Below are 24,173 nucleotides of genomic sequence, written 5' to 3'. Positions count from 1 at the left end.
CAAATCCAGGGCTTCAGGATCAGAGGCAGGGACACCACCCATTGTGCCACAAGACGTCCAAAACCAATTTGTATAACATGAGAAATATCTTCAACGTCATTTGTACCTTTCCAATTTATTGTTTCAACCCACCCCAAAGTATTATTCTCTTTGTTCTAAAGGCGCTCATTTAGGCTGTAATGGGATCCATAGGTTTCTCTGTTAACTCTTTCAAATGAGTTTTTATTAATGCAAAGTCTTGGAAGGGTGGCACGGTGTTTTAGGGTGACAGGGCGGCACAGTGGTTAGCACTGCTGCCTCACAGAGCCAGGGACCCGGGTTCAGTTCCAGCCTTGGATTACTGACTGTGTGGAGTTTGCACGTTCTCCCTGTGTCTCCATTGATATCCTCCAGGTTCTCCGGTTTCCTCCCACAGACCAAAGATATGCGAGTTAGGTGGGTTGGCCATGATAAATTGTCCCTTAGTGTCTAGAGATGTGCAGGTTAGGTTATGTGATTAGTATAATCTTTATTAGTATCGCAAGTAGGTTTACATTAACACTGCAATGAAGTTACTGTGAAAATCCCTAGTCACCACTACGGCGCCTGTTCGGGTACACAAAGGAAGAATTCAGTATGTCCAATTCACCTCACAAGCACGTCTTTCGGGACTTGTGGGAGGAAACAACAGACACACAAATGGTTTGTTCATACTACGGAACACACATGCTCTGAAACCAGTGTGTCCATTCAAAACTTTAATCCAAGAAGCAAAACTTCCTGCTGCTATAATTAAAGATGGAAAAAGTTGTCATGTTGTGTTGAAGCTTAAAGAGACAAAAATATAGAAATTAAACCTAATCTATTACACATGGAGAAAAATTGGCAAGAATGTTTTTCATCCATTTTGACAAAGGTTATTTTTTATGTTCAGGTTTGGAATGTATCATTTATGCCTTATTTACTATTAAGTTACTTACTGTGGATGTTTGAAAGTCATTAAACATTCACTAAATTTTCCAATCATACTCCAGGCTTTAACACATTTATCCTTGCTTCCACTGACCAAATGCCATTGATCAACAGACAGACATGTGATTGGGCTTATATGACCAATCAGAACCTGAATAATCAAAGAAGGGAATTCATCAGTTGAATAGTCCGACCACATCAATCCTGCCAAAGTGACGCAGAATGAATTTCAGCAGTCAATATTATACATCACACAGTGAACAGAGTCGAATGTCTAGACCTCAACTCTATCAAGTCGTAACACTGGTCTCTATCTCTAGATAATCATTTTTATCTTTTGATTCTGAATTGCGTTGCGACTATTTATGAAGGATTTTCTAATTCTAAGCCTAAAGTAAATATGCAAAGCTATCATCTATTATAGAAACAGAAATGATGAAATACTCAGCAGGTCAGGCAGAAACAGTGGAGACAGAAAATGGGCAGAATTTAACTGGCCCCTTGCCGACAAGCTGGAAGGGTTGACGAAATGGGGGGGGGGTGCAATACATGCTATTTTGCCTGTGGCAGGATAGCTGGCAGACGTGCCATACACCATGAGTTCAGCTGAGCTATTTGCATGGCCAATTAAGGGCTCTTGCCTCCTCCATGGGCCAACAACTAGTTGAAGAAGGGTCGCCTTCCGCTTTTGGGCCAGTGGCAGGACTTTCGCACCTGTGACAAAATCCAGCCCAACGTTCATATCGATGACCTTTTACTCTCTCATGACTGATTCATTCTCCAGTACAGTGGAGTAGATTTTAACTCCCTTTAACCAGCAGAAACTGGTGTTAAAATGAAAGTGGTCACCTTACCACCTATGCTGCCAGTTTGCTTGGGCTTTTCTCTGAGTAGCCGAGGTCCTACCTGAATTAGACATGAGCCTCAATAATTACTATGACGTATCAATGTCATTGTAACTACCTACTTGCCAGAACGTCTGCTGTGGATGCTCTGTTCAGACACACTTGCTGCAGAGGCAGAAGCAGCCCATAAAGGTAAGAATTGAAACTATTTTCCACCAATTCCATAAGAATAATGTGGGTCAGTGCCACGCGGGCTACAACCTTTCACAACAGCATTGATCGATTGGCACCCCAACTGGATCTATCACTTTCTTGCTCACAATATATGATGTGGAGATGCCGGCGTTGGACTGCGGTCGGCACAGTAAGAAGTCTTACAACACCGGGTTAAAGTCCAACAGATTTATTTGGAATCACTAGCATTTGGAGCGTAGCTCCTTCATCAGGTGAGTATGTTGTTGAGAGAATATATGTTGACTCTGAGCTGTGAGCTCCACAGGGATGCCTGATTGATGCCAGTAACCTACCCCGTATATGTTACCGAGTACTGTTGGAAGGGTCTGTCATTAGCTGCTTAACTGTTAGCATTTATTCAAGTAATTGCCTGCTGTAGCCACTGTATATGTTACCTGTTATTTACAGATGCACACATTGAAGACCTTGGCCGGGATTCTCCCCTAACTGGCGGGGCGGGCCGTAACAGCGCCGAGGAGTGGCGTGAACCACTCTGGCGTCGGGCCACCTGGAAGGTGTGGAATCCTCCGCACCTTTAGGGGCTAGGCCGGCGGCGGCAGGTTTTGGGCCACGCCAACCGGCACCGAAGGGCCTCCTCCAGCCGGCGCGAGTTGGCGCAAGCGCGGGAGCGCCAACGTGTAGTGGCGTGATCCCAGCGCATGCACAGGGGGGGTTCTTCTCTGCGCTGACCATGGCGGACCGTTACAGAAGCCGGCGCGGAGGGAAAGAGTGGCCCCACGGCACAGGCCCGCCTGCAGATTGGTGGGCCCCGATCGTGGGCCAGGCCACTGTGGAGGCACCCCCTGGGGCCAGATCCCCCTTCCCTCCCCCGAGGACTCCGCAGGCCGCCCACAGAGCCAAGTCCCGCTGGTAAGGACCTGGTGTATTTCACACCGGCCGGATCGGCCGAAAACCGGCGTCCACCCGGCCCATCGCGGACCGGAGAATCACCGGGGGTGGGGTGGGGTGGGGGGGCTGCTGCCAACGGCCCCTGACCAGCACAACGCGATTCCCGCCCCCGCCAAAAAACAGGCGCCGGAGAATCCGGCAGCCGGAGAATCCGGCAGCCGGAGAATCCGGCAGCCGGAGAATCCGGCAGCCGGAGAATCCGGCAGCCGGAGTCACGCCCCCCCCCCCCCCCCCCCCCCCCAGCGATTCTCTGGCCTGGCTGGGGGTCAGAGAATCTCGCCAATTATGTGGTTGTGTACATTTGAGTGGCACTACAACATTGATATGAGGTCATTCATTCGCAGGCAAGTTAAGCAAAGCAAAGATCTCACCGAGTACTTATTCCGGGTAGAGTTAAATATCATACTTAGGGGTGGTCAGTTAGATCGGGTTGTGTGACGTTTGATAGTTAATTCCTGTTTTCACTTGGCTAAGGTAGATCAGGATGCGGATAAGTTGATCACTTCGCCATAGAATTCACAGTGCAGAAGGAGGCCATTCAGCCTGTCGAGTCTGCACTGGCTCTTGGAAAGAGCACCCTACTTAAGACGGCACCTCTACCCTATCCCCGTAACCCAACCTAACCTTTTTGACACCAAGGGGAAATTTAGCGTGGCCAATCCACCTAACCTGCACATCTTTGGACTGTGGGAGGAAACCAGAGCATGGGAGGAAACAGGAGCACGCAGGGGAGAAAGTACAAACTCCACACAGACAGTCACCAGAGGCCGGAATTGAATCTGGGTCCCTGGAGCTGTGAGGGTGCAGTGCTAACCACTGGACCACCTGAACCTTTCCCAGTTCCAGGCACAGTCCAGGCATTAATCTTTCTTTCCTCATGTTCCACTAGGTTTATACTTTCTAGCTAGGAAGTACAGGACATTGAAGAAGAAGGGGATCTAGGGAATCATGGTCATCAGTATACTTAGTAACAGCACACAATTCTGCACTGAATACCTTGACTAGTGAAGGTGGTTTGATGCTCCAGACGTGAACTAGTCCTTTGTCACATCCACTCACCATATACATCTCAGTGAGAGCCACAGACTGAACCGCCTTTTCATGCCTGAAGCTACAAAGACATTTTCCTTTCTCAATGTCCCACACTAATGGCAAAGCAAAAAGACACCACAATGTGAATTAATTATCAACGAGCAAATATTTACTACTCCCAGCATAACAAACAAGCATTCATCAGAAAATGTACTGCTCCGAACTGGGTTTCATACGGATTGGGACAATACCTAGCAAGGGCAAGTGTTCAGTTTGTGTATTATTGATTATACAGCTAATAAAGACAAAAGTGACTCACGTTAAAATGAACGTCTATTGCATAAGTGGATTCAGTGTGAAAGTTGTGAATCATACATGAATCACAAGTTATGTAATTGATCAAATAGATTCAGGAATGTGGAGGAATGAGAAGGTGGAAATTAAGATACAATTTTAATTAGATCAGGATTATGCACGATAGGGTTAACGGAATTGATTTCTCAAAGGCAAACTTTAAGTTTTGCCGGGTTATTTATTCATTAATAATATGGATAGAAATATTATAAGAGTGTGAGATTTGCTGTCTCTCAGACTGCACTATCAGAACCCAGAACAACAAAAACAAAATACTGTGGATGTTCTGAAATAAAATCAGAAAGTGCTGGAAAATAATCTCCAGCCCTGCCCGACCGCTGCAGTGATCGTCCAGTGCCGCCAAAGGTTGATGGACAAAGCCTGGGCTGCCACAGACCCCGTGGCAGGGAAAGTCCCAGCCAAAATTGTTAACTCTGTTTCTCTCTCCACAGCTGTCGACAGACCTGCTGAGCTTTTCCAGCACTGCTTTCTTGGTATTTCTGTCAAAGATCCATTTCAGGAAATGTAATCGATGAAGGATAAAGCAAAAATGTTTAATGGAATCCCTGCTGGCATTATATTTACAATGCTCCATTTGAGCTGTCAAACGGGTAAAACTACATGTACCTCAGTGATGATCAACGTTTATCATTGAGTCACTGAGTTACGCAAGACATAATGAGAAACAAACTGAGAATGCTGGAAAAACTCAACAGGTCTGGCAGCATCCATAGGGAGAGTAAACAGAGCTAATGGATTTGATTCAACTAATTGGGGGAAAAGTCCCATTTCAAGCGCTTTTAGCCGTGTGTTTCCCGGGCTTGCAGTGTTACGCAATGAGGAGATCTGCTCGCCAGAATGCAGCGAGAGATCATTTAAAAATGGCGTCCCAAAGCGACGACCCTGCACCCCCCACCCCCAGCCTGAATGCACTACAGGAGGGCCCCCACCCCCACACCCACGCAGGGCAACCCGGGCTCAATCGCGCAGATGCAAAAAATGCCAGGTTGGCACCCTTTCAAAAATGGGATGAGGAAGCAGCCAACCGGATCCATTGAGACAAGGTTGGCACCATTTGTCTGATTATCGAACTACACCACATACTGCGACGTGAGTCGCCCGCCAAAACTTTGATGGGATGCGACTTTGTTCCAGGCTGAGCCTGTTCTTTCTCAATTTGGTGGGGAAGGTGGAGTCCAAACAGGAGGGTCAAAGGAGAAATGATGACACCATGAGGTCTGAGAGTGTGTTTAAGATGGGGGATGCCGTATAGGCATGAAACTTCCAGTATAGCTCCAGTTGGGTCTCTGGAGTCGTATTGGTGACGATGGAGTACATCTCCTACAAAGTCAAGATTCAAGGAAAAGTCCTCAAAAAGCACTTTGACCACCTTAGGAGTAAGGAGCCTGCACTTGTCGAAACCACGTCTCCAACCCCAGTCGTGGACGTCTCTACAGCCCACGGAGGACCCTTGGGTCGTCTCCCCGAATGGTGAGTACTCAGGGTCTGATATGGTGGCTGAAGAAATTGGATCACCCCCAGTGGCTGGTAACGATGATGAAGCTGCATCCATGACCCTCAGGCTCACCTTGAGGAAGCAATGGTCACATGTCCGGCTCCATCTGCCATGGACGCGAGGGTGAGCACTAAAAGGCAGAAGTGGCCTTTTTGTCGCGGGAGAGATGGGGATGAAATGGACTGAAGGAGGGAGGGATGTTATAACCCCCATGAAGACTAGCGGGGGGGGGGGGGGATCATCGATTGACCTCCCTGTGGAATTTGTGGAGTACGAGTTTCCATATTGACTGGGCGGAAGCTCGCCCAATAGGGACTTGTCAGCGGGAGTCTAAATACTGTAACCCAGATCTGGACCGGTGTTCCCGCTGGCCCTGGACCGAGAAGCTTGTACTCCCGAACTGCGGCTTCTGTTTTTGTTCTGGAAAAAACCTTTGGTTGCTTCACCTGGCCCCCCCGCTGGAGTTATTATACCTGTCAAACCCTCTCAGAATCCTATATGTTCCAAAGAGGTCACCTCTCATTCTTCTAAACTCCAGAGAATTTCGGCCCAACTGACACAATCTTTCCTCATCAGAAAATCCTCGCATTCCAGGAATAAGCCTGGAGAACATAGGACAAAGTTAATACACTGGGCGGAATTCTTCATTCGAACTCAGGGATAAACAGCTTGATTTTTTTGTGCTCTAACCTGTGGGTCAGGAGACTGTTGGGAATGAGTGCAAAGCTGGTTTAAACCTGTCCGGTGCTTCCACTGAAGTCTATAGAGTGTGCTGTTGATTGGGGTGGAAAACTGAGATTGCACCCAATTCCCGGACAACAAATTCAAATTAAGCCCACAATTTGTCTAACCTTTGGCCTGAAAGTCCATTCCCGCTGATGCAAACATATCCTTGTGCTGGTCAAGACAGGTAATGATCCCCATGTGACCACGGTAGGTGTTCAAGCATAATCCAGTCTTCAGATCCCACCGTCTAAAATTGACCAATTTTGTTTGTTGGTAAAATTAGTTATATTTCGTTCTCGCAAGCAAAGTATCTGCTAAGAAACATGCAAGAAAATATTTTAACTCCCACCTGATGCTGAGGTCATAACTTCCACTGAGTAAAAACCCTTTTTCCTCATGGAGAAACAGTGACTTGATGCGTCCGGCATGTCCATGCAGCGTAAGAGAAATTTCTTTGGAATTATTGGAATCCAAAAATTTTATCCTTCTATCCGATGTCCCCACAGCTATCAGGTGTCCACCACTGTAGTCGATTACCCTGCTAGGGTCCACACTGCGTAATGGGAGACAAGAATGGTTCGACATCAGCTCTCACTGTGTCCTTACAATCCCTACAGTGCAGATGGAGGCCATTTGGTTCATCGAGTCTGCACCAACCCTCTGAAAGAGCACTCTGCTTGGGCCCACTCCCCCAACCCTTTCTCCGTAACCCCACCTAACCTGCATATCCCTGGACACTAAGGGGTAATTTGAGCATGGCCAATCCCCCTAACCTGCACATCTTTGGACTGTGGGAGGAAACCGGAGCACGCAGAGGAAACTCACGCAGACACGGGGAGAACGTGCAAACTTCACATAGACAGTTTCACGATGCTTGAATTGAACCCGGGTCCCGGGCGGCATGAGGCAGCAGTGCTAACCACTGTGCCACCCTTTTATGTTTGTCATTTTTTACTCTTGCCTTGTTTTCCCATGAGAGTCACCCGCCTCAAATAACCCAACTTCACTCCAGATCGTTAAACTGGCCCGTTGACCTTTTGTTTAAATTCTTGGTCCTGTGTGTGAACTTTCCAGAGAATGAAAATGTAACAAATGTTATCCTTTGACTAAAAGGCAGTCAACCGGATTGCTTAACGGGAGTGGCAAGACCATCGAGGCCCAGTAGGTATGTGCGACAAACCCAAATCTCTAACACAGGGTGAGTGAAGCACAAGGAAGCAGAAAAAGTGAAGAAAACAGAAAGAAAATGATTCAAAGTAAAATTAATAAGACTTCCGAAGGACAACATTGACCCAAAGGATTGATAACAATAAGGATTATAGCTGGAATTTTCTAGATCCCCTGTGGAAGGGATGAGAGGCAGGAAGGCTGGCACAATAGCAAGGGAAGGCCTTGGGAGGGAGAGGGGCGCGGTGGTAACTTCTTCCCACTGACATGCCATTTTGCCAGTGGTAGGAAAGTTGGCAGATTGGCTGTGAGCTGGGAGGCCAATTGAGGCTCTTATGCGACCAGCTCACGGTCCCACCTCCAATGACATTTTGCACACACGGCGAGGACCTATCATGCTGTGTTGAGATGGTCCAGTGAAACCTGGCAGCCTTCCAAGATTGGGGGGGGGGGGGTTCTCTTTTATGGATACTCACAGAAGAAGCCCCCCCACCCCCCAACACTGAAGGCCAAGTCCACCCCAGCAGCACTGGCACCACTGGCGCAATGGAAACCCCATTTCCTACAGCAGGGCCTGCTCGTCGAGCCTCAGTGACCCCCAACCCTCTTCGAGGGCACCATGGAGGAGTCCTCTCCATATCCACAGCAATGGCCACTGTGCAATTGGTGGCATTGCTGAGTTGTCAGCCCACTCATTGGGCCCACAAGTTATGGGAGGGGGTGGGACAGCTACCATCCAATTAATTTACCTTGCTGGGAGTGGGCCTCCACAGGCCCTGCTGCAGGCTGATGTGAGAAATGCTCCCACCTTCAGCCTGGCAACAGGACTTCTGCCATTCCAGGAAAATTCAGCCCCGAGTTGGATGTTGGATTTAAATAGTGTCCCCCCCCCCGGCCAAACCCCCCAACCAACCCCTTCCCAGTACAAACAATATTTAGAACAACAGTTTTTAAATGTAAACTTACAAAAACATTGTTTAACTCTTATGACACAAAGGTCTTTGTGCTTTATTTTTTACTTCAACTAATGGGACTAAAATTATTAAAAGAATCAGAAATGAAAATAAACTGTTTATGTTTGGTATAGTTATGACATACAGTTGTTTGATGACTTTTATATTGTAAGGACCACAGTAAACATTTCTCTCCTCCATCTGTATCCTATTTGTATGGATGCCAAAATATGCTGCTCCTAATCCAATCTAAAATTAAACACATCAACACATTTAACAATGTATTAAAGAATCAGATTTCACTCAACATCCTTAGATACAGAAATATCATTGAGAAGCAGCTTACCATTTAACTTAATAGCCTTTTTTTGTTATTCATTTACAAGATGTGGGCCCCACTCGTTCTAACCTTTAAAAATTTAAAAAAATTAATTCTAAAGCTAACATTATTACTAACCGGAAGAAGATCGGGCCCAAACCGGAAGTGAAGCCCCGACCTCGATTTGGAGCCGACCCGGGCCTCGGAGCTCCAAACCCAGCCTAACTACCGACGCCAGCCGCCGGATCGCCCGGCCTAGTCCCCGGAGCCCCTGACCCGACACCCGACGGCAAGACCCGGCCCAACGCGACGCCGAGAGACCCGCCCAGCGACCTGACCCGGAGAGGCCCGCCCAGCAACCCGACCTACCTGGTGATGAAAGAAAGAAAAATCCACACAGAGGCCCCACCGTTCCGACTTCAAGATCCGACCCCAGGGAGTGAACAGACCATGGAACCTAGCCCAACCTGCCCCAGGAAGCCCCTGCCCACGACCCAGCACCCCAGAAACAACGGAGACCGCGCGCGAGGACCCGAACACGCGGTAAGGTATTCCCGTGCCCGCAGAACGCTGGGACCCATCCGGATCGCAAACTCGCCCCCCCAGCAACCCCTCTACCTCAACCAGTACCCGGGACCCTGCCAGACGCGACCCCGGAAATGTAAACAGCGCCCTGGACCTCGCTAGCGCCCTGGACCCCGCCAGACGCAACCACCTACCTCCCACAAGGGCTGACGTCTCCCATCGGATCCCAGGATCATCCAGCAGCAGACACCGACCGAGAAAGCGAGGGAAACGCAGCGGTCTGCAGGTTAGACCAAAGCAACGCGGTTTCAAGACCCCTCTCCCCAGCATACTCCTGGCAAACGTCCAAGCGATTGAAAATAAGCTGGATGAACTTAACGGCAGACTTACCTCTCAGAGGGAAGTAAGAGACTGCTGTGTGCTCTGTTTCACAGAGACATAGCTCACCCCCGCCTCCCTGGACTGTGCCATACAACCTGAAGGCTTCTCTATTCACCGGGCGGACCGCACGGCATCTTCAGGCAAAGCGAAGGGTGGAGGGGTTTGCCTCCTCATCAACTCCTCCTGGTGCTTGGATGTGGTGACCCTGGCGACCTACTGCTCCCCAGACCTGGAATACTTGACCGTAAAGTGCCGCCCATACTATCTTCCACGTGAGTTCACTTCAGCCATTATCACAGCGGTCTACATCCCACCCCAGGCAGAAGTGAGGAAGGCGCTGGATGAACTGTACACAGTCATAAACAACTATGAAACAGAACACCCGGAGGCCTTGTTCATTGTGGCCGGAGACTTCAACAAAGCCAACCTCAAGAGTGTACTGCCAAAATTCCACCAGCACATCTCCTGTCCCACCAGGGGCGACAACACTCTTGACCACTGCTACTCAAAAATCAAGGGCGCCTACCGTTCCATCCCCCGACCGCACTTTGGGAAATCAGACCATAAGACTGTGCTCCTTCTCCCGGCTTACAAGCAGAAACACAAGCGGGAGAATCCAGCTGAAGGTTGTGCAGTGCTGGTCCGAGGAGACAGAAGAGCTCTTACGTGACTGCTTAGAGACAGTGGATTGGTCCATATTTAAGAACTCAGCGACTAACTTAAACGAGTATGCCACCACCGTCACAGACTTAATCAGCAAATGTGTGGACAACTGCGTGCCAAAGAAAGCAGTACGTACGTTCCCCAAACGGAAACCATGGCTCAACTGCGGGATTGACTCCCTACTGAAGGGCAGATCTGAGGCGTTCAAGGCAGACGACCCTGTCCTATACAAGAAATCCAGGTACGACCTCCGCAAAGCCATCCGAGATGCCAAGAGAGAATATCAAATTAAGCTAGAGTCATAGACAGACTCTCGGCAGTTGTGGCATGGACTAAACAACATAATGGGCTACAAAGCGAAGCCGAGCAGTATCTCTGGCAGCAGCGCACCCCTCCCCGATGAGGGATCCTTGACTTTCTGACCAACAGACCACAGTCAGCAAACCCCTTACCTGTTCAGTTTGAGCAGGTAACCAACAATCCGCTGTCGAGTGCCCCAGCAGCCCATAATTCACCCATACCCACCATCACAGTTTCCGAAGTTAGATCGGCCTTCCTGAAAGTGAACCCACGGAAGGCGACGGGCCCGGACGGGATCCCTGGTCGTGCACTCAGAGCCTGCGCATACCAGCTGGCAGAGGTATTCACAGACATCTTTAACCTATCCCTACTCCACTCCGAGGTCCCCACCTGCTTCAAGAAGACCACCATCATACCGGTACAAAGAAGAACCAGGCAACATGCCTCAATGACTACAGCCCGGTGGCCCTGACGTCAGTTGTAATGAAGTGCTTCGAGAGGCTGATCATGAAGCGCATCACCTCCATACTCCCGGAACGCCTTGACCCATTTCAATTCGCATACCGTCACAACCGGTCCACATCAGACGCCATTTCCCTAGTCCTACACTCATCCCTAGAGCATCTTGAAAAGAAGGACTCCTACATCAGACTCCTATGTATTGACTACAGCTCCGCCTTCAACACCATAATCTTGCCGAGCTCATATCAAAGCTCCAAAACATAGGACTTGGCTCTCCACTCTGCAACTGGATCCTTGACTTTCTGACCAACAGACCACAGTCAGTAAGAATGAACACCAACACTTCCTCCACAATAGTCCTCAATACCGGTGCCCCACAAAGCTGCGTACTTAGCCCCATACTCTACTCCCTGTACACACACGACTGCATGGCAAAACTTGGTTCCAACTCCATCTACAAGTTTGCTGACGATACGACCATAGTGGGCCGGATCTCGAATAGCGACGAGTCCGAATACAGGAGGGAGATAGAGAACCTAGTGGAGTGGTGTAACGACAACAATCTCTCCCTCAATGCCAGCAAAACTAAAGAGCTGGTCATCGACTTCAGGAAGCAAAGTACTGTACACAGCCCTGTCAGCATCAACGGGGCCGAGGTGGAGATGGTTATCAGTTTCAAATTCCTAGGGGTGCACATCACCAAAAATCTGTCCTGGTCCACTCACGTCGACGCTATCACCAAGAAAGCACAACAGTGCCTATACTTCCTCAGGAAACTAAGGAAATTCGGCATGTCCACATTAACCCTTACCAACTTTTATAGATGCACTATAGAAAGCATCCTATCGGGCTGCATCACAGCCTGGTATGGCAACTGCTCAGCCCAGGACCGCAAGGAACTTCAGAGAGTCGTGAATACCGCCCAGTCCATCACACGAACCTGCCTCCCATCCATGGACTCCATCTACACCTCCCGCTGCCGGGGGAAAGCGGGCAGCATAATCAAGGATCCCTCCCACCCGGCTTACTCACTTTTCCAACTTCTTCCATCGGGCAGGAGATTCAGAAGTCTGAGAACACGCACGAAGAGACTCAAAAACAGCTGCTTCCCCACTGTCACCAGACTCCTAAATGACCCTCTTATTGACTGACCTCATTAACACTACACCCTGTATGCTTCAACCGATGCCAATGCTTATGTAGTTACATTGTATATCTTGTGTTGCCCTATTATGTATTCTCATGTATTTTGTTGAATTTTGTTTAATTCCCTTTTCTTCCATGTACTGAATGATCTGTTGAGAGGGAGGAGGTTCCAGAATATACACACACTGTTGAGAGGGAGGTTCCAGTACACACACACACGCATACACACACACGCACGCGTACACACACACACACACACACACACACCCCCCCCCCCTCCCCCCCCCCCCCCCCCCCCCCCCCGGAAAGGCAGTCATGGTCCCAGCCTAATGTGTTTCACCCTTCGGATTTAATAGGAAGCTATTGCAATAACGTACCACTGGATGGTGACCTAACTACATGGTTTGGAATTACAGACCACCCACGTATCATGAAAGATGAGCTGCTTATTTCCACATTTAAGGAGCAGCATTGCTTAATGTCTGCCAGCACGTCAGTTTTGACTTACAATCTGCTTGTATTGCTTGGTGTCTTGAAAATAAAGTGTAAATGGCTAAATGCTAATTAAGCTATTATTAATTTATAAAATCAATTCTTAATCATAATAATTTTTTTTCCTGCTATTGTAAAAATAACCTTGCAACCTGGCTAATAAGGTGAGATTTAAATGTGTCACCATCGTTCCTTCACTTATTCAAATTGACAATGATGGATAAATTGAGGGAGCAAAAGAAATAAAAATGCCTTTGGCAAATAACTAAAGGCGCAGCAAAGGCGGCACGGTAGTACAGTGGTTAGCACTGCTGCTTCACAGCGCCAGGGACCCAGGTTCGATTCCCGACTTGGATCACTGTGCCTGTGCAGAGTCTGTACGTTCTCCCCGTGTCTGCGTGGGTTTCCTCCCGGCGCTCCGGTTTCCTCCCACAAGTCCCGAAAGACGCGCTTGTTAGGTGAATTGGACATTCTGAATTCTCCCTTAGTGTACCCGAACAGGCGCAAGAGTGTGGCGACGAGGGGATTTTCACAGTAACTTCATTGCAGTGTTAGTGTCAGCCTACTTGTGATACTAATAAAGATTACAATAAAGGTTACATTAATTCAGCTACACACATGCGTCGTACAAACAGCAGCAGTAAAAGGGTGGATGTATATAGCTAGTTGAACATTTTTAAACAGCCCTGCATGTTTGCTGATATTTATGTGTGTGGATTAAGAACTGAGAGAGTTTCAGCTTTATACTTAATTATTAAACTGATAGATTGAGAGATTTCACAGACATTCCTATCAAGCTGATAAAATATGAACATCTTCTGTTTATAAAGGATGGCTGCCAGCGACAGGAATAAAACATTGGGGACTTGGTGTGACTGAATATCTCCTTGACTGAACGACTTTAATGTCCAATCATCTACCAGCCTTTCTATAAATGCAGCATTGAGCCTTTAAAAGCTAGCTCCGGTTTTCAATTAACATCACTTTCTGGATAAAATCAAGTCCATTTTGTTTTGCCATGCGTGACTGATCTTCAAAAGGAGCTTCATTGCTCAGCATTCACTGCCCCCTTCACTTTTATTTAATTTCAGGAAAGAGAAATGATGGGCGTGATTCAGCGGACTTGAGTTAAAGGCGGGTTTAGCGGTAAGTTACTCGGTGCCAACCTCACCATTTCTTTTGCCCTGGCACTGTCAGGGTGTCAGGCACGGCCGTGCCAAAGTTTGCAGGTGCCAGAGGGAGTGCCAAGGTGTCACCCTGCCCAGTGTCTGACCACCCAGGTGCCTCAGCTCTCCAGCGACACCCCCATAGCTGCCATCAAGACTGGTTCACAACCAGTACCAAATGGCACCCGGTTGAGGCCTCGCTGGGGAGTGAACTCCGGACTCCGGGTGAATTGGGTGAGCGCATAGTTAAATAAGCCTAATGGATAATTTAAATATGCATGCATGGATCCCGCCCAGTGAGAGCCTCGCTGGGGAGTGAACTCCGGACTCCGGGTGAATTGGGTGAGCGCATAGTTAAATAAGCCTAATGGATAATTTAAATATGCATGCATGGATCCCGCCCAGTGAGAGCAATTGAATCTCACAAGACTTTCCGAGCGTTGCGAGGCCTCTCGCAAGATTCCACGGCCTCGTCCCGACACCAAGTCGGGCACGATGAGGCCGCTGAATCGCATCTGTTATTTAGTGAGATCCCCAGCTTCATTCTGACCAGTTATATTGAGACATAAAACAAAATGACAAGTGGGCACTTTCCTGGTCACACATACACTTCATCCTTTACCATCTGTAAATTAGGCAAATACACTCAATTGTTGTCATTCGTTTCTGCTAAACTCAATACCTTTTTTGTTGAACTACGTGTTGGCATGGTGAATCCCTTCTCATCTACTCTTGGCACTGGAATCCGAGAGATCTTTGCATATGTAATGTTTGCATTGTGACGTACTGTTCCCTGTAAAAACAAATGTACTATAAGGAGAACAGCAATTGCTTTGAAATGTATTCTTTACTCAATCTATTTCGTGCTAAAATAAAAACCTGCAATATTAACAGGCAAGTCTGCTAAAGGTAGCAGATACATCAGCCCACGGAAAGATGGCTGATGTGTAACGTTCAAGCTTGTTCTGGGACATGTGTCCCTGAAACATTCACCTCTCTTTTCAGAAGGTCATTATCTTACTCTGTAATTTCAGCGTGTTCTATTTTTAATTTACATTTTTAAAAACTTTTTAAAAAAGTTTTGGCTTGATTCGGCACCACAACTGGGAAATAATCCGTCCCCATATTCTTATCAGTAACGTTTTGTAGCCAAACACTGGGAGCTTAGTACAAGCTCAGGGCACTCGCTCCTTCATCTGTCCCCTCATTGTATGAAATCAGTGAGTGGAATTCCACCAGGCCCACGCAGGCAGGTTTAATGGTGAGTGGGGGAAGGGTGGGGGGAGGAATCGATAGGAGACCCAAAATCAGTTTTACCCCGGCGCAAAGTTCCCAATCGCCATGGGATCCACAGGATCTTCAGCTGGAGCCTGCCACGGCAATCGGGAAACCTGTTGGAGGCCAGCATGAAACTCATTTGTATCTCGCTAATAGGATTCAGATGACGGTCTGGCCACCCAAGCACGATTCTCAACAGTGTCAATGGAAAACACGCCGGTGGGAACACATATGGTGCAGCGTGGTGCGCAGGTGGTGTTCAGGCTCACCTGAACAATACCTGGGCTGCTTCTGGAGTGCTGGGTGGAGACAGCCCGCTGCCTTGGACTCCAGAATAGCAGTGGGAGACCAGAGAATGACTCCTGAGGGAGTCATTCCTTGGCGGATCCTCCAGCTTTGGTGTCCCGGAAGGGCGGGGAGGGGGAGGGGGAGGCATCTTCCACTCTCAGAATGTTCCTGGAGATACATCCTCATTTTCAGAGGGTCCACCTACTTTCTTCAATAGTGGGTCAGTGATGACAGCCGCCTTTTCTACATGCCGCCCGGATGGGACAGCGAATAATGCACCATCCAGACCTGCCCCACCACGGAATACGGCACAAAACCCTTGGGTGCACAATTAATCAGCTCGGGGGCTGGAAGATGTGGCTTGTTTTCTTCCCAGCCTCCGCAGTGGGAAATAGACCACGTTTCCCCAAGACGAGAGCATTCCACCCATTGATTACTCCAGTCTTCCCAGCCAAGGTAAGAAATCTGCAAATGAGAACTGTACTGACCTGCCTCTCACCGCCATGTGCCACCATATAATCTGCATACCAACAACAGCTTTCCATTAAAATCCACAACAATATTAAACTAGACAGTACATATTAATTAATGAACCGAGCTGTTAATTTTGAAAAAAACTGTTTAATGATGACTCTTCTTTCAAACCATTTTAGGGGGCGCTGTTTTAAAGTTGGGGATCGCCCTCAGTTGAGGAAACGGAGCGAGATTCTCCATCCCGCCAGAATCATTTTCTGGCGCAGCGCCCCCCCCCCCCCCCCCCCCCCCTCCCCCGGCAGCGGTATCCTCTGTCCCAGCAGCCAGCCAATGGGTTTTCCCATTGTGAGCACCCCCACGCCGTCGGGAAATCCGCGGGCGTGAGTGCGCTGCCGACGAAGCGGAGGGTCCCACCGACAGAGAATTCAGCCCAAGATTTTTCTCTCTCTCAGAGGGTCGTGGGAATTTGGAACTCTGTCTCAGAAGGTGAAATGAAAATGAAATGAAAAATGAAATGAAAATCGCTTATTGTCACAAGTAGGCTTCAAATGAAGTTACTGTGAAAAGTCCCTAGTCGCCACATTCCGGCGCCTGTTCGGGGAGGCTGGTACGGGAGGAGGCGGGGGCACTGAATATTTGTTAAGGCCGAGGTGGATAGATTCTTGTAAGGCAAGGGAATCAAAGGTCATTGGGAGTAGATGGGAATGTAGAACTCGAAACACAGACAGATCAGCCACGATCTTACTGAATGGTGCAGCAGGCTTGAGGGGCCGAAAGGCCTGCTACTGCTCCTATTTTCTATGTTTGTATGTTTTGAGGCGAGTGGTTAGCTGGTTTTGTATTTACGAAATTAACATACTCCAGAAGTGATTCAAATGAGTTCATGGGCTTTATGCAAACTGTGGGCAGGACTTTCCGCTTCGCCGCCCTGCAGCGTGCTTTCCAGCAGCGGAGACGGTCCCGCTGATGTCTACAATGTTTTGCTTGGCTCGCCCGTCCTGCCGCTGGGGAACCTGTCCGCCGCCGCCCATTGCCTTCGGCGGGTCTGGAAGATCCTGCCGGTGGGAAAGGCTGGAAAATTTTCCCCAAGAAATGAAAGACAAAATGATCACGCAAACACATCGTGTTACAGAATTTATATCAAAATTCCACAGAATTCAAGCATTGCACTGATGCAAAAGACTGTTTCGTCATGTTAAAAATAACTCCATTATTACGAATGCATACAGTGCTTAGCAAGTCATAATGGAATAATTTCAAACTGATCCATCCTTCTATCCTGAAAAAAAATCACTACTTTTTATCACCAATGCAATTTGTAAAAATGGCATTTGTGCTGTATCAGCAATTGAATTAATCTGTTTGTGCCATAGGGAGTTACTTCTCTTGTGCTTTCTTTTTGGACCATTTTATTTGTTTGTTATGAGCACTTACACTGAAAACATGTCTTTACGCAGATGGAGGTTAACTGGGCTTGATCCTCCAATCTCAAAATTATGGCGGCCATGCTAAATTGCCCCTTAGTGTCTAAAGGTTAGGTTGGGTTTCGGGGACAGGGCGGGGAAGTGGGCCTATCTAGGATGCTCTTTCAGAGGGTCGATGCCAACTTGATGGGCCAAATTGCCTCCTTCTGCACTGTAGCCATTCAATGATCCTATGGTAAATTGCATTAAATATGTTTAGGAAGTACAAACATCCACTGCCTCAAAAACAAATTGGAGAGCTAGCCGCCATAGTTAAACATTTAGCGAGAGTGAAAACACTGTGGCAACGCTGAGAAAGTTACTTACTTCCCATTGTCTGGGTCCAAAAGTCTACATTTCTTTATACTTCACCCACTTCTTCTAAATTTATTTATCTGCTTTAAATATCACTGTTAAATACCAGAAAATAAAAGTCAGATGTCTCCAGTATTTCAGTTGAATTTTCCACTTGGCAGTTAAAAAATTTTATATGTACCAGTGCTGGACATAAAATGATTCCTTTTCTTTCAATCTGGGTTTTAATTATACCAAAATTTGCAGTTTCCAATGTAAAACATGGTTTCCAATTAAACACTCCTGTGCTATAACAAGGGGTCACAGGGGGAGGTTTATGTCATGTATAACACTCTCAAATGGAACTGTGAACTTATCTATTTTTGTCCTTTTCAGCCTTATCCTCCCCATTCAAATGTATTCTGCAATCTGTTCCATCTCGGCTCGTTCAACATGTGATGTGGAATCAGTGATTTGAGTGTTATATTGTTACATTACTAAAATATGATTTTGGAACTATATGTTCATGTTTATGTATACATAAGTATCCAGACTGAAATATCACTCATTGCTGCACTATAGTCAAGGTACCGAGCACTAATGTATGATGCTCCAAGCACACGGTATGTTCTGAGAAATTGGATTGGATTTGTTTATTGTCACGTGTACGGAGGTACAGTGAAAAGTATTTTTCTGTGAGCAGCTCAACAGATCATTAAGTACATGGGAAGAAAAGGGAATAAAAGAAAATACATAATAGGGCAACACAAAGTATACAATGTAACGACATAAGCACCAGCATCGGGTGAAGCATACAGGGTGTAGTGTTAATGAGGTCAGTCCATAAGAGGGTCATTTTGGAGTCTGGTAACAGCGGGGACGAAGCTGTTTTTGAGTCTGTTCGTGCGCCTTCTCAGACTTCTGTATCTCCTGCCCGATGGAAGAAGTTGGAAGAGCGAGTAAGCCGGGTGGGAGGAGTTGTTGATTATGCTGCCTGCTTTCCTCAGGCAGTGGGAGGTGTAGATAGAGTCAATGGATGGGAGGCAGGTTTGTGTGATGGACTGGGCGGTGTTCACAACTCTCTTCAGTTTCTTGCGGTCCTGGGCCGAGCAGTTGCCATATCAGGCTGTGATGCAGTCAGATAGGATGCTTTCTAGGGTGCATCTGTAAAAGTTGGTAAGGGTTAATGTGGACATGCCGAATTTTCTTAGTTTCCTGAGGAAATATAGGTGCTGTTGTGCTTTCTTGGTGGTAATGTCGACGTGGGTGAATCAGGACAGATTTTTGGAGATGTGTATCCCTAGGAATTTGAAATTGCTAACCATCTCCACCTCGGCCCCGTTGATGCTGACAGGGGTATGTACAGTACTTTGCTTCCTGAAGTCAATGACCAGGGCCGGGATTCTCCCCGACCCAGCGGGGCACAGGGTCCCGGCGTGTTGGAGTGGCGTGAACCATTCCGGCGTCGGGCCACCCCAAAGGTCGGCCGCACCTTTAGGGGCCAAGCCCTCACATTGAGGGGCTAGGCCCATGCCGGAGTGGTTGCCGCTCCGCCGACTGGTGTGAACAGCCTTTGGCTACGCCAGCCAGGGCCGAAAGGACTTTGCCGGCCGGCATAAGTCCGTGCATGCTCCGGAGCGTCAGCGGCTGCTGACATCATACCAGCGCATGCGCAGGGGAGGGGGTCTCTTCCGCCTCCACCATGGTGAAGACCATGGCGAAGGTGGAAGAAAAAGAGTGCCCCCACAGCACAGGCCCAACCGCCGATCGGTGGGCCCCGATCGCGGGCCAGGCCACCGTGGGGGCACCCCCGGGGTCAGATCAGCCGCGCCCACACACCCCCCCCCCCCCCCCCCCCCCCCAGGACCCGGCGCCAGCCCGTTCTGCCAATCCCGCCGGTCAGGTAGGTGGTTTAATCCATGCTGGCGGGAGAGGCTTGTCAGCGGCGGGACTTCGGCCCATTGCGGGCCGGAGATTCGCCGCAGGGGGCCCGCCGACCGGCGCAGCGCGATTCCAGCCCCCGCCGAATCCCAGGGGGCAGAGAATTCGGGATAAGGCGGGGGCGGGATTGACACCGACCCCGGGTGATTCTCCGACCCCGAATCCCGCCCCAGCTCTTTAGTTTTGCTGGCATGAAGGGAGAGATTGTTGTCGCTGCACCACTCCACTAGGTTCTCTAACTGACTCCTGTATTCTGACTCATTGTTATTCGAGATCTGGCTTACTATGGTCGTATCATCAGCAAACTTGTTGATGGAGTTGGAACCAAATTTTGCCACACAGTCGTGTGTGTACAGGGAGTACAGTAGGGGGCTATATACGCAGCCTTGTGGGGCCCCGGTATTGAGGACTATTGTGGAGGAGGTGTTGTTGTTCATTCTTATTGATTGTGGTCTGTTGGTCAGAAAATCAAGGATCCAGTTGCAGAGTGGGGAGCCAAGTCCTAGGTTTTGGAACTTATGAGCTTGGCTGGGATTATGGTGTTGAAGGCAGAGCTTTAGTCAATAAATAGGAGTCTGTACCGAAATGCATTCAGTACAACAATGAAGTGTGTTTCTTTCAAGCATCCGTGGACCAAAAGATGTAACATGGTGGCAGCAGGTTTCTGTGAGTAACAGCCAAACCTTTGAACAAAATAAACATTGAAATAGATTCAGAAAAATTAACCCAAATTAGTGCCAGGGGAGAAAGAAATTCTCAGTGAATATAAAATGGGCAGTTCCACAACAAAGTTCACTCATTGTTCAACTCCAACTCAGAGTGAAGATGTAGAGGAGGTTTCAACAAAAGTGTGGATTGACATTAAGTAGTTTTCCAAAAGGCATTGTTGAAGAGGAAAGGGTCAGCTGCGCCCTCTTGTGGGCAGGAGAAAAGTTTAGATTTAGCTCACAGCTAGGAGATCAGTGGCGATGGCAGACAAGAAGCGGGATTCTCCGACCCCCCGCCGGGTCGGAGAATCCCCGGGGGGTGGCACGAATCCCGCCCCAATGCCGGCTGCCGTGTCCTCGGCGGCGGTTTTCTGGCGGGGGCAGAGTTCATGCCACACCGGTCAGGGGCCGTTGGCACCGGTCCTCCCCGCTCCCCCCGTCAATTCTCCGGGGCCCAATGGGCCAAGCAGCTGTCGGTTTCTGGCCAGTCCCACCGGCGTGTATTAGACATGGTCCCACACGGCGGGACCTGGCAGGTAAGTCGGCTGGGGCGGTCCTCGGGGGTCGCGGGGGGATCCGACCCTAGGAGGGCCCCCCCCATGGTGGCCTGGCTTGCGATCGGGGCCCACCGATCTGCGGGCGGGCCTGTGCAGTGGGGGCACATTTCTTTCCGTGGCGCCCCCTGTAGGGCTCCGCCATGGCCGGCGCGGAGAAGACACCCCCCAGCGCATGCGGCAGAATGCGCCAGTGGTGTCGCGCACGCGCAGGATCACGCCGGCCTTTTGGAGCGGACTCGTGCAGTCCCTTCGATGCTGGCTGACGCGACACCAATCCCTAGCCCCCGGAACTGTGGAGCATTGTGCTACTTCTGGTCGACCCAGCGCCAGAATGATTCGCGCCGTTTTTGACACCGGCGTCGGGCTATCGTGCCGATTGCGGAGAATCTCGCCGAAAAACTAAAATCCAGCATACACCTTCAGCTAAAGTCAAATCATCCAATCGACCAATAGGAATTTCAAAGCTTGGGGCAAGAACTAGGTGAGCCTGTTGACAATTTCTTAATGAGACTGAGAAATTAAGCAATTAAACTCAGATTGGGCAGGGAAAGCTCACAATATCACAGGGTGTTGATTCCGCCACACCACACAAAGCTGTGTGCGGAGAGTGAAGACACCGACTACCCAAACAACTCGCCTTCAGTGGATTCAAGACAAAGGCAGTAGGGTTAATGCAGTAAAGCAACAATAAAAGAATGCCCACCACACAGAGAGAAAAGCATGCAAGAGCTGTGGACAACTGTACATTCAAAGACAGAAGGAAATATCCCACATACGGACCCTGGGGAAAGTCCAATCAGTGGGAAACTATGTACCGAACAAAGAAAGAAATTTAGACATAGACATAGAACAGTACAGCACAGAACAGGCCCTTCGGCCCTCGATGTTGTGCTGAGCAATGATCACCCTAGTCAAGCCAACGTATCCACCCTATACCAGTAACCCCCCCCCCCCCCCACCCAATTAACCTTATTTATTAGGACACTAAGGGCAATTTAGCATGGCCAATCCACCTAACCCGCACATCTTTGGACTGTGGGAGGAAACCGGAGCACCCGGAGGTAACCCACGCACACACGGGGAGGACATGCAGACTCCACACAGACAGTGGCCCAGCCGGGAACTGAACCTGGGACCCTGGAGCTGTGAAGCATTTATGCTAACCACCATGCTACCGTGCTGCCCACTGTTACCATTTGGTAACAGAATTATCAGGGACAGAGCAACAGGGGAAATGGGAAAGAAAAGAAGCCAAAAGATTCATAGTTTGGGAGCTGAAATTTAATTTGAGGACACAATAGACATTGGAAGTGCATGGAGTGGTTGGATGTGACCATCCACAGAAAAAAGACATTCACATAATCATTCAGATCAGGAAGACGTTGAGGAAAAAGCCCACATTCAGAAATCTGAAACTGATGCTTGATACCGGAGAACAGAGCAACATCATTATACTCAGACTATACCAGAAGATACTTCCTGAAAACGTGAAAGAAAATAGTTGACCAAGGAGAGATGCTGTAAAATGGAGCAACGTCAAGCTGGCAGCGTCTGGTGGAACTGAGATAGGCCAGCTAGAAATCAACCAGATCAGAGGGACACGCAAAGGTAAAGAACTGTATGTTCTCCATACTGAAACTGATGGTCCTGCGATCCTGGGGTTGAGTCATTGCAAAGTTTTCAGCAAACCTGATGCCAGAAATGCCTGCTGGAATGTGCAGCCTGATAAGGGAACCTTCACTGTTGACAACATTCAGCACACCATTTGATCAGTACAAATTGCTACATCTACCTTTTGGCCTTAAAGTGAGTCAGAATGTGTTCCAACAGATAATGGATGAGACATGCAGGAGATGTAAGGGAGCAGTCGGCACAACTAATGATATTGAGGGCGCATGGTAGATTGAAATGATCATGGCCACCTTTTACATGAAGTCATGGTGAGAACCAGGAAAGCCGTGATCAAGATAAATGCTGACGAATGGATTGTGAAGGTGACAGAATGTCAGCTCTTTGGAATGGTGTACACATCTGACAGAGTTAAGCCAGCTCCTGAAAGAGTCACTGCTGTCTCTGAGATAGAAGTTACAGGAAACAAGAAAATGTTGAGATATTTCCTTGGCTTGAAGCAGTACGGGTTCTTTCATACACCCGACATGTCAGAACACTCGGCAAACCGGCAAGAGCTGATGAAATGAAAACGTATGTACTCAACAGTCGCACGATAGGAGTTTCGGCAAACACACAGTAGTACCGTGTGAGGAGACAAGACTGTCATACCACGACAGAAAGAAACCTGCCTCTCTGTGAGTAGAGGCTTCTTCAAAGGAATTGGGAGCACTGCTGTCTTCAATCTCGGCCCCGGGTCACTCCCCATGTGGAGTTTGCACATTCTCCCCATGTCTGCATGGGTCTGACCCCTACATCCCCAAAAATATTCAGTGTAGGTGGATTGACCACGTTGAATTGCCCCTGAATTGGAAAAAAAAGAACTGGGTACTCTAAATTTATAAAGAAAAAACAAGGACTGGGTGCAGCCCTTTGCAAGAGGGAAAACCGATACATTCACACCTGAAGCCCTAACATCAGCTGAGACCAGATATGCCAACGTGGAAAGAGTGTTTTTGGCAGTGATGTCCCGATGTGAGTAGTTCGATACTTATCTCGATGGGAGAAAGTCCACATTGGCGAGTGATCATTGTCCAGTGGAGCAGGTCTACAAGAAACAGTTATGCAGAGCACTAGCAAGACTGCAGACGTTCCTCTTGAGGCTTCAGAGTTTTGATTGTAATCTGAAATACCAGCCAAGAAGAGAACCGGTGCGAGCAGATGCCCTATCCCATCTGTCACCACATGAGAAGCATCAGATAAAAGATCTTTGTATGACAATTCATTACCCAATGAATGTACACCGAAATGGAGTCAAATGAGTGGTGAGAGCAGCAAAGATGAATACTCTCCCAGCAAGTGATTCGGGGTTGACCTGAAAAGATACAACAAACACAGCCAGAAATATGACGAATACTGGCC

At 48.5% G+C, this 24,173-nt stretch overlaps 1 protein-coding gene across 2 annotated transcripts in view; it reads right to left on the bottom strand.

Moving 5' to 3' along the window:
• fbxw10 (F-box and WD repeat domain containing 10) overlaps window positions 1-24,173 on the bottom strand; it is an 83,968-nt gene that overhangs the window by 29,152 nt on the left and 30,643 nt on the right. For both annotated transcript variants that reach the window (XM_038777089.1, XM_038777090.1), the window contains 6 exons: window positions 14,824-14,934; window positions 8,833-8,936; window positions 6,917-7,120; window positions 6,693-6,814; window positions 3,936-4,084; window positions 960-1,102 (listed from right to left, as the gene is read on the bottom strand). In XM_038777089.1, the coding sequence (XP_038633017.1) occupies window positions 960-1,102; window positions 3,936-4,084; window positions 6,693-6,814; window positions 6,917-7,120; window positions 8,833-8,936; window positions 14,824-14,934 (833 nt within the window). The remainder of the gene's footprint in view (window positions 1-959; window positions 1,103-3,935; window positions 4,085-6,692; window positions 6,815-6,916; window positions 7,121-8,832; window positions 8,937-14,823; window positions 14,935-24,173) is intronic.

The sequence above is a fragment of the Scyliorhinus canicula genome, chromosome 18 (assembly GCF_902713615.1).
Source record: "Scyliorhinus canicula chromosome 18, sScyCan1.1, whole genome shotgun sequence".
Taxonomy (NCBI): Eukaryota; Metazoa; Chordata; class Chondrichthyes; order Carcharhiniformes; family Scyliorhinidae; genus Scyliorhinus; species Scyliorhinus canicula.
This window is presented reverse-complemented; position numbering and strand designations above follow the sequence as displayed.